At 44.1% G+C, this 17,294-nt stretch overlaps 1 protein-coding gene across 2 annotated transcripts in view; it reads right to left on the reverse strand.

Moving 5' to 3' along the window:
• Positions 1-17,294, reverse strand: part of LOC134587202 (general transcription factor IIH subunit 5) — a 948,377-nt gene that overhangs the window by 91,160 nt on the left and 839,923 nt on the right. The window contains exon 15 of one of the 2 annotated variants that reach the window (XM_063443404.1): positions 14,678-14,860. The exons of the other annotated variant lie outside the window; for it this stretch is intronic. Within the exon in view, the coding sequence (XP_063299474.1) occupies positions 14,678-14,860 (183 nt within the window). The remainder of the gene's footprint in view (positions 1-14,677; positions 14,861-17,294) is intronic. 2 annotated transcript variants of the gene reach the window in all.

Here is a 17,294-nt window from a genome sequence, read left to right on the forward strand (position 1 = left end):
GACTACACTCCATACGTTGAGGGGGTAGATACTAGGGCAACTAGTTGGCACTGACCACGTGCAAGCACGCACCCCCACACACCTTGACACTCTGGACAGGGATGAACTCCCTTACCGCGATGGCTTATACAACGGCACTACCAGACCCAGAAGGGGAACACTCCTTTCTAAATCTAGGCACACTTACAGCCTAGTGCAAACGTACACACGGTGATGCCCACAATTGCAGCCGGCACGGGCTCCAACTTGCTTAACCCCCCCCCTCCCCCTTTTTTTTTTTTCTCTTTCATCCTCCACAAGTATACTACTGCACCCACCTATTCAGAATACTAGAGGGGGCCTCCCCATGGTGCACTCATACCACATTGAGGTACACCGCTCATAGGCATGCTTTCTAATGTGCCCACGGGGGCTTAACTAAATGTTGTAACCTGTTACTTAACCTGTTAATAATCAAAAAATCACTCCGCATGTTGCTGAATACAAGTTGATAACTATGCCTGTAAAGCAATGTATGACTCTCATGAACTGCCCACAAAATGTACCTTATCTTGCATAACATGCGAAGTGGCAAAAATAAAGAATAAAAAAAAAAAATAAAAAAAAATAAATAAAAGCGTCCTCAAAGGCATTCATAATTTGTCAGTACACATACCCACTAAACGCCTTCCCATAGATAGTAAGCTATTTAAGAATATATCCGATATACTCGACACGTCCCCTTTCGAACTTATCACAAACCTCGTTATCAAATCAGCGGCTTATTTAGCCTTTTATGGTTTCTTGAGACCCAGAGAGTTCACTGTAGAGAGAGCATCTGACTTCAGCTCGTGCCTCCAAAAGAAACACTTAGTTAAAAAACTAGACCACTACACGTTGTCCGTTACTCGTACCAAAACGAGCCAAACAGGCCCACCAGTGGAAATTAACTTTTATCCCACTTCGACCAAATGGTGTCCCGTCAGTGTTTTGGATAAACTAGTAGCATCCCAAGCTAATTCTGTTCCCGATTGCCCACTTCTAGCTATACTAGGGAAACCCCTAACCACTAGAATCTTCATGCTTTACATACGCACCCTTTTACTCCGGGTGGGACAAAACCCACGTTCATTTTCGGGCCATTCTTTTCGCATTGGAGCAGCCACAGCTGCCTCAAGTAATCATGTACCAACACACATAATTAAAAATATGGGGAGGTGGAAATCATCCGCATACAACAGATACATCCCCAATCCAGAGAAAGAGATAAGGCTGGCTTTCTGTGATATGACTAAATGATGTATCGCTTAATAAACGCATTTTTTGTCTTAATGGTTCTTATTTTTGCCCTCTTTTACAGGCCTAACCTTACGTCAGTTTCGGCACACCTCAACTGACTTGCTATTAAGGAACTACTTATTTTAACCCTGTTTTCCTTACGTCCTCGGAATGTGCCGTACACAAATAGAAGGCTTGGCCTGTAATTGTGGGAGGCACTTAAGTTCCCTATTTAAACCCGGTGAGCCCCTGCTTACCTGTCTTCGACGATCTCGGAAGTGCCCCTCCCACCGCACCCTCAATTTTATCATTTTACCTAGGTGGGCCCTCTTTTACAGGCCTAACCTTACGTCAGTTTCGGCACACCTCAACTGACTTGCTATTAAGGAACTACTTATTTTAACCCTGTTTTCCTTACGTCCTCGGAATGTGCCGTACACAAATATATATATATATATATATATATATAGACACTGCAAAGTACAAAGGGTCAATAATATCAAAATAGGTATGTGCATCTAAACCAAGCAATTACATTCCTTAAACTTAAGAGAGTATATGACACATGCAAATGACATGTATTCAATAGCCAATCAATGCATAACCAAGGTAATGGCACCCCCAGGCATAAAAATGATTAACAGCCGTTTAGTAGATCGTCCCTTCCAGAGACACAGGCACAGCTACTGTAGACACCAATACACCGAACCGGAGAAGCATATGAATGCTCTCAAACATACAAATGCTGTAAACAGCTGAATAGAAAAAAAACATACGAATAGGTTTACACTCCTAGCAGTCAAACTGGAACAGCATACAATAAATCCCCCCAAGAACGAGACAAGGCTCCGTTTTGAGGGTCAAGCAGGAACAGCCAGAGCTGTGGGTTTTTTGTTCTTATATACACATTAGTACCACCCACAGGGTTTTGGAAAACAACCAATAAACACGTACAATACACTCAGACACTCCCACACAAAATCCTCCCCTCTGCCTGTGATACAATTACCTTACACAATGGGTAATGTAATTATCACAGGCACAGAAATACAGTTTTTCCGCATTATTCATAACTTTAAAAGTATGCATCACATTCACGTACATTTTCAGAATCAGCATACTCCAAATACAAACATACGTCAAAATCATACAACTTGGTCCAGTGGTTCAAAAGATAGATCAAAGTCCTTTGTGACCTTGTGATTGGAAGTAATCCAATTATCTCCAAGGACAGAAGCAAAACTCCATTAAGCACATGGCAGTAAAAAGACAGTAAAATACAATAAAATACACAAGGTTACATTTATTACATAAAATACAGACATGCAACATATCCCCAGATAGCTTAGGTCTGAGCGCACATTATTACTGAATGGTTCTCAGACCACACACATACGGTTCAATTGCCATGGAGCAAAAGTCTTTTATCACAAGAATAGGCTCCATGGCATAGCTCTCTTGGTTTGATACCGGAGAAACTGACGGAAGCCAAGCACAGAGAGATGGACACAGGTTTCTTCAGGAAGGAAGAGATTCTTTATTGGATCACCGATCGGGACTCAGAGGGACTAATGTCACCAAAATACAGCAAGTTCTGAGCCCCGGACAATAGTGCAGGCTCCTTATATAGGCATATAACTCCTCCCATATTAAGCTCCACCCGCACATTCTCTTAACCAATCAACACAAATAAGAATTAACTTCCTGTTTGACCGCATGGCTTGTCCAGCACAATGGAGGAGGGGGAATACTATATCCTGTATTCTTGCACATGCTCCGTACACTACTGATCGTATCTTGCCTCGTGCAACCAACTGATCGATACGTCAGCATATGCACGTACACATGCCACGTGGTAATCTCGGCCTACTAAATTTATTTTTACCGAGATTCCACCACATTCCCCCCTTTGATGCCTCTTGATATTTTACAATTACTTGAGGCATCACATAACCTTAGTTTTGCTTACACCGCAAGTTACCTTGAACCAGACCAGACTTATCTTAAGATGTGAATCTTTTAACACTCATCTTCCTGCATTGGTTCTCCCTGATCTAAAGCCTTATACTTATAAATCGCCATTATCTGTGCAGCAGCCTTCCTCTCTGCTATACTTCCTATCAGGCTTTGCACAGACCTAACTACTAAGGGTATAAGACACGGTAGGAGTAGACACAACAGTAAAATCAGTAGGACTCCACCTACCACTGCCTTAAGCCCTCCAAACCACTCATACCAGCTACCAAACCAACTACTTGGATTGTACCCTTTCCATACCTGAGTAGGCACATGCGCTAGTTTAACCATATGGCTAGTAAGCTCAGCTATTGCTTGCCCTTCGTCGTCTATTTGAAGACAGCAATTGCTTAGGTTAAACTTCCCACATACACCTCCCTCTACTGCCAAAAGGTAATCCAAGGCTAATCTATTTTGGTAGACTGCTGTCCTCATCCTGGTGTTATGCTTCGCTAGAAGATTGAGCGCTTGTGATGTCTCATTTGTGATAATCTCAACCACCGCCTGTAATCTTATAATTCGGTTGAGCATATAAATAGGGGTTCTGTAACCAAAAGTACCATCCTCAGCCCACGTGGCTGGCCCATAATAATCTATAATACGCTGGGGAGGCCATTCATTATCTTCCCAGGTGCCTATCTCTATGGGTCCCCTTTTCTTCCTATGATTCACATCATACACTTTAACACCTAAAGTCTCACCTGTTTCAATCGGTAACAAGAAGAAGGATGGTTTGAGCATACCCAACACACATGCCCCTTCCCAGTCCTGTGGCAGCTCCGAGTAGGCTTTCTTACCACAGATCCAGTACAAATTTGCTGGGGCTCTCCAGGTAGATGTGATGGATAGATCAAACCACACATCCTTTAAATTGGCGTATCTAGCAAACGGGTTAGATGGTTCTGAGACATTTGAAGCCGACCACCAAGTTGTATTCTTTGTATCATCATCATAAGCTTTTTGCCCTAGACAAGTTAATTCTCCTACAGAAGTGTTATACATTATTCCTTTCCTTGCTATGCAAACATAACCTATGATGGAGGTCTTTAATCTCCATTCAGATTTACCTCTAACACTCATATGATAATCGGCTTGTGTAGATATTAGTTGGTCAACTGCCTCAGGACCGGACATTACCTCCTTTGCTTCCCAAGGCCATTGGTCTCCCATGTTAGTACCTCCACACACATAGCAGTTGGTAACATTAAGACTACCGGCAATACTTTCAGCTAGGTCAATGAACAGGTTTTTAGCGTTATGGGGGATCTTATTATCTATACTCATCTCTTCATAAAAGGAATGGTATACTTGATGAGTCTGGGAGGATACCGTATCAGTCTCTATCCCTATAAACAATAATGTCCCAGGATCTAAACCCGTCCCGTATATCTGAAACCCAAATAAATTTCCATATTTGTCCAAAAACTTGTCGGGGTTATTAATAAGTATATGGACTGGGTTGCATTCCATAGACTTACAATAAGGGCTAGTCGGCAACTTAGTCACTATCATGTCTTTATCTACTGTCTGTCCCCAAGTCGCCCACCCCACACAAGACCAATATGGGCAAAAGTTATAGTCTTTATTTGGGCATCTAGGACTTACATATTTATTTTTACTACTGGGACAAATATATTTATCATTAGACCCATACGTCCTCTCCCATCTAAGATCCCCACATACATTCCACGGTTTTCTACCACTCGATATCGCTTTACACGCATCAAATAGCAGAACACCCGAAGAATGTACGGATTCTAACACCGTCTTATTAATTAGGGTCCCCTGAGGATCTCCATTCCTGAGAGTCAACCAAATTGTACGAGGTTGATACTCCGGACTGAAGCACTTAGGTTCTCCTACTCCTAAATGGCACACACTATAGTCTATATTTAAGTATCTACATCTCGATACATCTCCTTTACACTCGTATTGTGAATGCCAAATTAGGGTTTGGGAAATATGGTTACCTGTTCTCGTAGTCTTAATGCATACCTCACAGCTAGGAGTGTCGGTACCTCTACCTTCCTGAATATAAAAACACATGTAAATAAACACAATCAAAAACACATCTTTCGCCGTCATCCTCAGTCTTCGTCCGTGCGATGGAACCTCAGCTTCCAGGATGTGAGGGCTGCAGGGAATGGAGTTCTGCTCGTCTTCACAGGTGTCCCTTCGAGACTTTCCTGGCTTATACACTATGTGTTGGTAAGCGGACAGGCTTTATTATGGCCTTCTCACTCACACCTGTAACAATAAAATTTGTAATCCACAATAATTCCTCGTTACTCCGACTGAGTAGTGCGTTTCAACCGGATCTTGCAGGGATTCTCTGGATCTGCTGTAACTTGCCAAGAATCAACTGCTGCTGGCTTAACCCTGGAGTGATGTATCCACGGAGTCACTTCGGCTACTTTTATCGCTGTAGGGGTAGACAAAAGAACAACATAAGGACCTCTCCACTTGGGCCCTAACGGTACATTATTCCACTCTTTAATCCACACTTGGTCTCCTGGATGATAACTATGAACAGGGGATAAATATTCACAGGTAATCTATCTTGTACCCATTTCTGTACCTCCTCCATAGTCTTACCCAACTCTACAACCTGCTGCCGAGTAATTCCTTCTCCCAACTGACTCAAATCCCCCCTTAAGTTACCAAGTACGGGAGGTGGTCGCCCATACATAATTTCAAAAGGAGAGAGACCCATCCTTCTGGTAGGGGTACTGCGGATTCGCAATAGAGCTATAGGTAAGAGAACGTTCCACTTAAGTTGGGTTTCCTGACACATTTTAGCCAACTGGTTCTTAATAGTTCTATTCATTCTCTCTACCTTACCAGAACTCTGGGGTCTATATGCAGTATGAAGCCTCCACTTTATACCAAGCATATGAGTCAGTTGTTGTAGGCACTGGTGAACAAAAGCTGGACCATTGTCCGATCCTATAGAACAGGGTAGTCCATATCGGGGTATTATTTCTCGTAGCAGGAATCTCACAACTTCTCCTGCTTTCTCTGTACGAGTAGGACATGCTTCTACCCAGCCTGAATAGGTGCACACAATTACCAGCAGGTAACGATGTCCACCCGATTTAGGCATCACTGTAAAGTCTATTTGTAGATCGGACATGGGGAGTCCCCCCATAAACTGGACTCCTGGTGGCTTTACTGGTCCTTGTCTTGCATTATTCTTAGCACACGTTACACATCTGCGTACAATGGCCTGAGTCAAGTTGGACAATCTTGGTATGTAGAAATGTTTCCTGAGAGATTCTTCAGTACTGTCTCTCCCAGAATGTGTCCCGTTGTGATAATTTTGGACAATTTCTACCGCTAGAGATGCTGGTATGACTATTCTTCCATCTTCTAGCTGATACCACTTGTTCTCCAAATACTTTCCCGGTTCAGTCTTTAACCACTCCTCTTCTTGAGTTGTATAAACTGGAGTCCATTGAGACAGTGGGGTTGGTATTAGAGCAGCTATATGCCCCACATACTCCTGTCTTCCTGATTCAGCAGCACGCTTAGCTGCACTATCTGCCATCCGATTTCCCTTGGTTACATCACCATCTCCTCTCAGATGCGCTTGACAATGTATAATACCGACTTCTTTCGGCTCCCACACTGCTTCCAATAGTTGTAGGATTTCAGCTGCGTACTTGATTTCTTTGCCTTCTGAATTCAGTAGTCCTCTTTCTTTATACAAAGCTCCGTGGGCATGAGTGGTTAAAAACGCATACTTAGAGTCCGTATAGATATTTACTCTTAAACCTTCAGCCAATTGTAACGCTCGTGTTAGTGCTATCAATTCTGCCTTTTGTGCTGATGTTCCTTTCGCCAGTGGCCGAGCTTCTATCACCTTGTCTATTGTTGTTACTGCATATCCTGCATAGCGGATCCCTTCTTTCACATAACTACTGCCGTCGGTGTAATACTGAACATCGGGGTTCTGGATGGGAAAATCACGAAGATCTGGTCTACTTGAGAATACTTCATCCATTACTTCCAAACAATCATGTTGACTTTCAGTAGGTTGTGGCAAAAGGGTAGCTGGATTTAAGGTGTTTACAGTCTCTAAATGCACTCTTGGGTTTTCACACAACATTGCTTGATACTTGGTCATACGGTTGTTACTAAACCAATGATTTCCTTTGTAATCCAACAACGTCTGTACTGCATGTGGGACTCGTACATAAAGTTCTTGACCCAGAGTGAGTTTATCGGCTTCAGCTACTAGCAGGGCGGCTGCAGCTACTGCTCTTAGACAAGGTGGAAGTCCGCTGGCCACTGCATCCAGTTGCTTAGACATGTAGGCAACAGGTCTTTGCCATGATCCCAAGTACTGTGTCAATACTCCCACAGCCATTCTTCTTTGCTCATGTACGTACAGGTAGAATGGTCGTGTGTGATCAGGTAGACCTAATGCTGGGGCACTCATCAAAGCCTTCTTCACATCTTCAAATGCCGTTTGCTGTTCTTGGGTCCATAAGAAGGGGTCGTGCTCTGTACCTTTGATAGCTGCGTACAGAGGTTTTGCTAGTATCGCATAGCTGGGAATCCATATCCTACAGAAGCCTGCTGCCCCCAAGAATTCTCGCACTTGTCTTCTATTCTTGGGTATTGGTATTTGGCAGACAGCCTCTTTTCTCTCGGGCCCCATAATTCTTTGACCTTCAGAGATATGGAATCCCAGATACTTGACAGTTGGCAAACACAACTGAGCCTTCTTTCTAGACACCTTGTATCCTGCCTTCCAGAGAATATGTAGTAGATCGTGCGTTGCTTGCTGACATTTTTCCTTTGTAACTGCTGCTATCAACAAGTCATCTACATATTGTAACAATACACACTCTCCTGGGATAGACTCGAAATCCAGTAGATCTTGACTTAGGGCTGAACCAAATAGGGTAGGTGAATTTTTAAACCCTTGGGGCAGTCTTGTCCAAGTCATTTGGCGTTTTGAGCCCGTTACAGCGTTCTCCCATTGGAAAGCGAAAATACATTGACTTTCTGCGGCAATTCGGAGGCAAAAGAAGGCATCTTTGAGATCTAAGACTGTGAAGTAAGTAGCCCCGCCCGGAATTAAAGCAAGCAGGTTATATGGATTGGGTACAACTGGATGTATACTAACAACCGCATCATTGACTGCTCTCAAGTCCTGCACAGGTCGATACTCATCTGTACCGGGCTTTTGAACAGGCAGCAATGGGGTGTTCCAGGGGGAAGTACAGAATTTTAGGATACCATACCGTATGAACTTATCCAGATAGGATTGGATGTTCTTCTTAGCCTTCTGTGGGATGTGGTATTGTCTTAGGCTTACTGGATAAACCCCAAGTTTCAGTTCAATTTTTATAGGTGGAATATTGCGGGCCAGTCCTGGTGGGTTGTTCTCTGCCCAAACTCCTGGTATGTTAAATAATGTCTCATCACTCCTAGGGTTTTGGCTAGTCAACACTGTATAAAGTCGCCACTCTTCTTCCTTTGGTACGGATAAAGTCATAATACCTGAAGGTCCATTAAACTTTAAGGATGTTGTTCCATTTGGTAGGAACGTAATCTGCGCTTGTAATTTTGATAGCATATCACGTCCCAGCAATTGGACTGGACATTCAGGCATATAAAGGAATTGGTGTTTTACTACGTGGCCTCCCAATGTACAGAGTCGACTTTTAAGAACCGGTCTTTCAGCACTTCTTCCAGTTGCTCCTATCACAGTAATAGTCCTTCCAGATGGAGGAGCAACTAGATTAGTCACCACTGAATGTTCAGCACCAGTGTCGATCATGAACGCACTCCTTTTTCCCCCTATTGATACATCGACCATAGGCTCCGCTCGACCAAGGGGGATGGAGCCCGGTCGGTATCAATAGTCCTCCATGACCGTGTCAGCCAATCCTATGAAGTCCCTACCTTCTCTATCGCGGGACCTTTGCGCTGCTGGAATATACCTGTCTTCCCTAACACTTCCTCTGTTCCCATTACTCCCTCTATAACCATTACTCCCTCCGGGGCCTCCTCTACCTCTCGCTCTGCCTCTAAAGTTTCCGTAGCCTGCCCTGGGTTGGTCTCTCTCATACTGCTCTCTTTGCGGACATTCGTTCCTCCAATGCCCTTCTTCCCTGCAATACGCGCACTGATCCCTACTCAAAGGCTCCCTATTCCATCTATTATTGCCTCTATCTGGGCCCCGTTTATCTACGCCTGCGATCGCTACCGCTAGCATATCAGCCTTTTTACGCATCTTGCGCTCTTCCTCTTTCTTACTTTCTGTATCCCTGTTCATATAGACCTTATTTGCTACCTCCATTAGTTGGGTGATGGACATACCTGCAAACCCTTCTAACTTTTGTAGCTTGCGCTTAATATCTCCGTATGCTTGGCTGACAAAGGCGGAGTTAACCATTCGGGAATTGTCTGCGTCTTCCGGATTAAAGGGGGTATACAAGCGGTATGCCTCCAATAATCGGTCATAAAAGACACTGGGCGCTTCATCGCTTTTCTGGATCACCTCAACTGTCTTCGACATGTTAATGGCTTTCTTTCCTCCTGCTTTCATGCCAGCAATTATAGCGTCTCTATAGGCTCTGAGTTGAACCATATCAGCACCATTTACGTTCCAATCGGGATCAGTGTTGGGATAATGTGTTGCGGCCCATGCTGCTGGATTAGCTTGGTTCAAAGCACGGGCTCTATCCTCTAGTGCTTTTATGGCTGCTTGATTTATTCTTGTCCTTTCCTCATTGTTAAATAAAGTCATTAGTAACTGCTGGCAATCAGCCCATGTCGGATTATGCGTCTGTACTATTGAGGTGAACAGATCAGTCATAGCTTGTGGTTTCTCAGTATACGAGGAATTATGGGTCTTCCAGTTTAAAAGGTCGGTAGTGGTAAATGGGACATATACGAAGACTGGGTCAGCGTGTGCCATTTGACCTGCGGCATCGATATAAGCTGACCCGGGATTTAGGCGAAGAGGCATCTGATAGTGCTTTAATTGTTGGGCACCAGTCAACTGTCGGGTTTGGATGGGGCTACGTAGAGAGGCGTCAGTCATGGGTTCCGGTCGGGGAGAGATAGGGTATGGGGATGTGGGAGGTTGGTTTTGGGAAAAGGTCGTAAATAAAACACTTCGAGCCGAGCTAGATGAAGCTTGACCGGAAGTCTGAAGTGGCGCCAAATCAGGATATTCGTTTTTAATGGGGGTGGGTTCTGGTTCCGGAAGGGGAGATTTAGTACGAGGGGGGGTGGATCCTGTACTGGAGGAGGAAGCGGAAGTGGATGAGGGTAATGAGGGGAGGGGTGCAGGGCTTCCTGCGTTTGCGTCACTTCTTCTTAACGGAAAGTAAGGGGGCGGCAAAGGGATCTCGGACTCAGGGGGCGTGTCCAAAATGGGCCTAACACCAGTCCTAGTGGACGAACAAGTCCTAGCTACCATGAGGCGACACTGCTCCTCGTGGCATGTCTGGAGCCATTTTGGCGAGTCATTTACGGCCTGTCTCCAACAGTCAATATAAGGAAACTGGCCGTAAAGTTCAGGCCTACCTGATACAGCCACGTGTAAGCGCTGTACCAGAGTTAGATCCAAACTGCCACGTGGCGGCCATGCCGCAACCAAAGTAGGCCACTCCCTAGTGCACAAAGTAACTAAACGTACAGGAGACATCTTAACCCCAAAATCACAAGTTTTGAATCCCTTTTTAAAATTCTTCACCATACAACCTAAGGGATCCGGAATCGTTGACTGCGACGCACCCATACTTAACAATGGAACGTCGTCGACAACGAATACTATACACGCGTACTATTCAACAGTCACACCCGTTTCCTCTGGCAACAGCACCACGTGGTACGGTTACCAAGTGAAACGTACACAATAACAATAAACACTCAGGGAATTCCCGTACACACACAGCTGTTACACCAGTCACTAGATAATCAATATTATGCCCTTTGGCGTAACTATACAGTCACCCACGCTATAATTCTCTATATACGAATTACCCGTCTATAACACACCCCAGTAACATCGTCTTTTACAAATAGCGGTTATAGTACGGTTAGCATAGGTCAAAGCACAAGTTAAGGTCACAATACAATTATTAGTGGTTATGGTGTTAAACATGCAATAGACGACAATGATTAGTACTTATATACAGTGTCAGTAAATATACAGGGTTATGGTACCGTGCACTATAATACAGCAACACACTATTAACACTCTCGCTAGACGGCTGAGCTCGCGCTATCTAACAAGATATACACTTTACTAAAACAATCGTTAACACATTTACAATTCCCAACTAAACTATTGGCCAGTACCTTGAATGGACTACCTAAAACTATATACACCCGTTTTGGTTAGCCACACTGCCCAATCACCACATATATAGCGAGCTAGAGAACCGAATTTACACAGGCGCCTCTTAGTCGCACTATCAAAAGTCTAGTGGGTTCCAAATTTACACGCCTTCCCACTTAGCCCAGATAGGATGAGAACTAGCGAACCGAATTTACACAGGCGCCGCTTAGTCTCCCGGTCCCTCCGACCTAGCGAACGTAATATACACCCTAGAACGCTAGTCTAGACAAGACACCGGTGTCCGGCTAGGGCTATTTACACCAGAACCCCGCCTGACTAACCAAATCAAACGGTCTGACTAAAGAGCGTTCGATCGAGCGGTGCGCCTTCGCTCCTTCCCTCCAACAGAGGGGGCAGATACACAGATTCAAAACCCCTTTGGGCCTACCGCACAATCGGTATACCCCTAGTGGGTCCTGCCGTCTAAAACAGCAGTTGTCTTACCTCCTCGTTCCTGAACCTGAGTTCACACTCATCGACGGGGACACCCCAGCACTTCTCACGTAGAGGCCGATGATCTCCTGGACAACAGACCAGTGGCGCCGAGACGAAGGGAGGTCCACGCAGAAGTTCAGGGGTGCAGCCGTAGAGAACGTGGGCAAAGATAGACCGTCTCACGCCTCTGCCTCTCAGCTACCGTTGAACGATGAGCTTCCCGGCCAATGCACCAAATGATACCGGAGAAACTGACGGAAGCCAAGCACAGAGAGATGGACACAGGTTTCTTCAGGAAGGAAGAGATTCTTTATTGGATCACCGATCGGGACTCAGAGGGACTAATGTCACCAAAATACAGCAAGTTCTGAGCCCCGGACAATAGTGCAGGCTCCTTATATAGGCATATAACTCCTCCCATATTAAGCTCCACCCGCACATTCTCTTAACCAATCAACACAAATAAGAATTAACTTCCTGTTTGACCGCATGGCTTGTCCAGCACAATGGAGGAGGGGGAATACTATATCCTGTATTCTTGCACATGCTCCGTACACTACTGATCGTATCTTGCCTCGTGCAACCAACTGATCGATACGTCAGCATATGCACGTACACATGCCACGTGGTAATCTCGGCCTACTAAATTTATTTTTACCGAGATTCCACCACAGGTTAAATTAGTTAATTCACTAAATCCGAGAATCTACCGAACGCCAGAGCAGAAATACATGAATAGACCTTTCTGCATAGGAAAATAAAGTATTTAAATGCCGGTCCATAGTCAAAGGCAGCAGGCAGGCAACCAGGCTCCTCCAATGCACAGTGGTGAGATTGGTCTCGTCACAGTCCAGAAGTTTGGAATTACCCTGTTGGTTATAAAGTGTTTTTTTCTTTTCTTTCTAAAAACACCTTGCAAACAACTGGGTAATCCCTAAATCCTGGATTGTTAGGGACACTGAGGACCTGGTTGGGAACCACTGATATAAGTGAATGCTTTTACTCCAGCATAGAAAATAAGAAGTCAATGAAGGATAAAGCTGCTGATTGCTAATTAACTAATTTCCCAATGATTGTATGAATGGGACGGTATATAAACCAACCCCTTACCTGGCACCATTAAATAAAAAAAAAAAAAAAAAGACCTGGGCGAAACTAGTAAGTCACGTGGTGCTTACACGCAGCATGTGTTCAGCGGATGGAAAGAAGGTGATCCATGGATGGATCCAGTGGATGGTATTCCCAGGATGGGTACTACAATGCCGCGAGCCCTACACTCTGACTGCAGTTCTGTTTAATTAAGATTTTCTTATCCCCTGTATGTGATTAAAGTTCAATTTAGAGATTGAGATAAAATTATTTAAGGTAAATTACATCTGTTTGAAAGTGAAACCAGTTTTTTTTTCATGCAGGCTCTGTCAATCATAGCCAGGGGATGTGTGGCTAGGGCTGCATAAACAGAAACAAAGGAGTGTTTAACTCCTAAATGACAGTGAATTGAGCAGTGAAATTGCAGGGGAATGATCTATAAAACTGCTTTATTTAGCTAAAGTAATTTAGGTGACTATAGTGTTCCTTTAATAAAAGTTGTGATCCCAAGGAGCTATTGAGTTATATGTGATTTGTACAGTGGGGCCAGTATAAGTCCCTTAACCAGGTGAGTAGATACACGCAGGGTGACGGCTCTGGCTCGCTTATTTTTCACAATATTGCACAACTGGAGGCTGTTTCTGATTTAACCGCTTAGGAGACAAGGAAAATAACCTATACATGGTTAAAACATTACAGACGCAATACACCAGGGGCAGTATCGTGTGTCCCATGAAAAGGTAAGAGCACGACCTGGGGTGAATCCTGTTGAGAGTCACTCTTAAAGCTATATTACGCTATTGAAAGCTCTTGTTTTTATAGTGTATATCTTCATGATTCAAACTCTGGAGTATCAATCTTTTTTAAGAGAGACTTGACTCCAAGAATATATAAATACATGAAGGTAAATCTATCTATTGGACTTGGATTGTGAATATCATTTATTGACTGTTTGAAGACTCCTATTAGGTTTCGTAACTGAATCTGTGTTTATATATATTTTCTAATTACTGTGCACTAACTCATATCCATATATAGGCTACCGATACTATCCTTTTGGCTGAATGAAAGGTCAGTTTGCTTTATGAATTAAATTGCTATTTAGTGAAGGTGGGTCTGAAGGTTATGTGGTTAAGTTTACAGACAACAAGCTGGAATTTTTTTTCTTGAAAATCTTTAATTGTGTGTACCCTTGTCTACGCAGTTGCCCCATATTGCTTTCTACGGACTGTGTGACAGACCAAAATGGGCATTAGCAGAGAGGCTTGTCTGTATGATTGGCTGACATTCAGTAATACTGTTGTGTAACTACTAATACTACATTATCATGTTATAATTCTGTATTGTAGTGTTAAAAATCATAAGAGAGAGGCTGCACTGTACCAAAATTATAGAGAAATGATTTCAGTCAGTCAGTGTGCACAGAATTTTGTATCAGGAAAAAAGTTCGCACAAGAGAAAATTTCTGCGCACACCAACTAAGACAAATTAGAACGAACATTGCACACAGATCACCTTTGCTTAGCTCTTTGACTTCTACAGATGGAAAGAGAAAAAGCCTGGCATTGACAGAGTACTCTGCTAGACGAGATCCAAAGTGAGGAACACTATAAAAAGCCACTCCTTGTGTGTTCTTCACAATATCTTGCATGTCTTGGTCCTTTGAAGCAATCAGCAAAATTTTTTTTACTAACAAACCTGGAGAGAAAGATAAAAAGACAGTTAAAAACATGTAAATCCACAGACACTGCAAAGAAAATTCTCAAACAGTATGTCAGCAATCGAGATATCCTAAAAAAAAGAAAAAAAAAGAAGAAAAAAAAAGATAATTCTGTTATGATGCTGTTCTGCACTGAACACCTGGAGCTCTGTATAAAATAAACAGCCAGCACTTCATAAGTTCTGCCCAGGGCTCTCATTCGTTTCAGAATTTAGGTAAGTCACCCATGGTGCTAATTGAGACTGCCAGAGGGCGATTGTGAAGAGACCAATCTCGCCACATTGCATTGGAGGAGCCTGGTTGCCCGCCTGCTGCCTTTGGATTATGGACCGGCAGTTAAACAGTTAATTTTACTGTGCAGAAGAGTGCCTTTCTGCACAGCCGTTCGGTAGATTTAGTCTACCGCACAAACAGCCTTCTATTAGCCTACCGAGAGCCGTGGGGAGCCGGCAGGCACTGTTAATTGGCCGCCCAGAAGCTGGCGTGTGCAGTCAATTGACCACCCAGTAGCTGCGGTTAACCGCAGCTTAATTGACTGTTACTGGGTGGCCGCGGTTACACTTAGCGGCTGCTAGGTGGCGGTGTTATGGAGCTCCCCGGAAGGCGAGCGGTGCTAAGCCCGGAATCAGTGCACTAAAAGCAGACACTTTTACGTGCAGGCACCACTGAGCCTCCAGCCTTCCCTGCTTCTATTCGTGGCTATTTAACCGAACACCTGATCATTCGGGAGTTTGTTTTATGTGAATGCTTTAACCCAGATAGCACAGCCATGGAGCCTATTCGTGTAATTAAAGACTTTGGCTCCATGGAAATTGAACTGTGTGTATAGGATCTGAGCGCTATTCGGTACAATTGTGCGCTCAGATCCCAGCTATCTGGGGATATGTGACATGTCTGTATTTCATGTATTAAATGTAACTTTGTATATTTTAAAATATTTTGCTGTCTTTGTGTCCCCACGCGTATAATGGAGTTTTGCCTCTGTCCTGGGAGATAATTGGATTACTTCCCAATTATCTCCAGGATAGAGGGAGGGAAATTAGGATGCATTGTGGGGATGTTTTACTTCTGTGTGTCTGAATGTGATATGTAACGGATCGACAGGCACCCCGACTGGGTACCTCCGTTAAAGGATGCTCCTAGCGCTTTCTGAGGCCTCCAAGCACTGCAGCAGACACCACAACCACTGAACCGGAGAAGCATATGAATGCTCTCAAGCATACGAATGCTGCAAACAGCTGAACAGGAAAAGCAAATGTTACGGTTACTCCCAGGCTAGCTGGAAGCTGGACCGCTTGGATGATCTGGATCCCAGTGTAGAGTGAGAGTGAGAGTGAGAAGAGCCGCTGCAGTTAGTAGTCCATACGAATCCTGTAAAAGTAGAACAATCCCTCTAGCTATTATACAGCTAGGATACTCTTTCCCCCCACAAAACGAGTCGAGGCTGCGATTTGAAGGTCAAACAAGAACTGGCTTTAATGGCACACAAGGATCTGCATTTATGCAAAATCTCAGGTCCAGGGACAGCCCCCTCTGGACCTGATGGGATACAGGAATGTTACAATGGATCAACCAATCAGAATACAATGCATCGTTTGAATTTGTTACCGCCCAGCTTAGAGATAATGAATCCAACGGCTTTGACAATACAATTATCTCCAAGCGCCTAAATACCACGTTTTTATTACACACAAAAAACAGGTTAAAAATATATAACTTGAACATTTTTAAGTAGAATTCGGGACTTCCACCATTCATTCTATAGCCCTGGTCTGGGTGTAATAGTTCACCGAAGAGCGCCTCAAACCCACGAACCATATGCTTAGTTTATTTGTTATAAAGTCCATTCACATATTTGGTCCCTGAGCCTGAGATGGCGGCCATGTTTTTGAGTGTTTCAATAGGCAGCGGGACCTCGGCATCAAACTCGTGGAACGAGTACCGACCAGAGTTGTGCACGAATCCCCGCTCTCTGGCTGGATGTTTCAGCTGTTCGGGAGATGAACGTAGACCGCCGTGAAGGGGGTACTTAACCTGCGGTTAACCGCAACATTCCACATTCTAATTGAGGCCACATGCCAGGCTGTAGGTAGTCCCCGTTCGTGACCCTTTCGGTAGTTAGATTATCGGGAGATAAGGCACGAATGGGAATGCCCGGAGGCCGTCAATTAACCTGCGGTTAACCGCAGACCGCAACTCTCTGGGCGATCAAGTGATAGCACGCTCCTCCAGTAGGGTGGTCGGACGTTCGGTAGTTTGAAAGGTGACCAAGGTTAAGTGGCGGCACACGCCAGGGACCGGGTGGTCCGTTGTTCGTTTCACGAATCGGTGCACCTAATCCTTTCGTGAGTAAAGTATAAGATGCAAGTACCGAAGCCACATATAGTAAAGAACATCATAATGTTTGTCTGT

The sequence above is a fragment of the Pelobates fuscus genome, chromosome 2 (genome assembly GCF_036172605.1).
Source record: "Pelobates fuscus isolate aPelFus1 chromosome 2, aPelFus1.pri, whole genome shotgun sequence".
Classification (NCBI taxonomy): domain Eukaryota; kingdom Metazoa; phylum Chordata; class Amphibia; order Anura; family Pelobatidae; genus Pelobates; species Pelobates fuscus.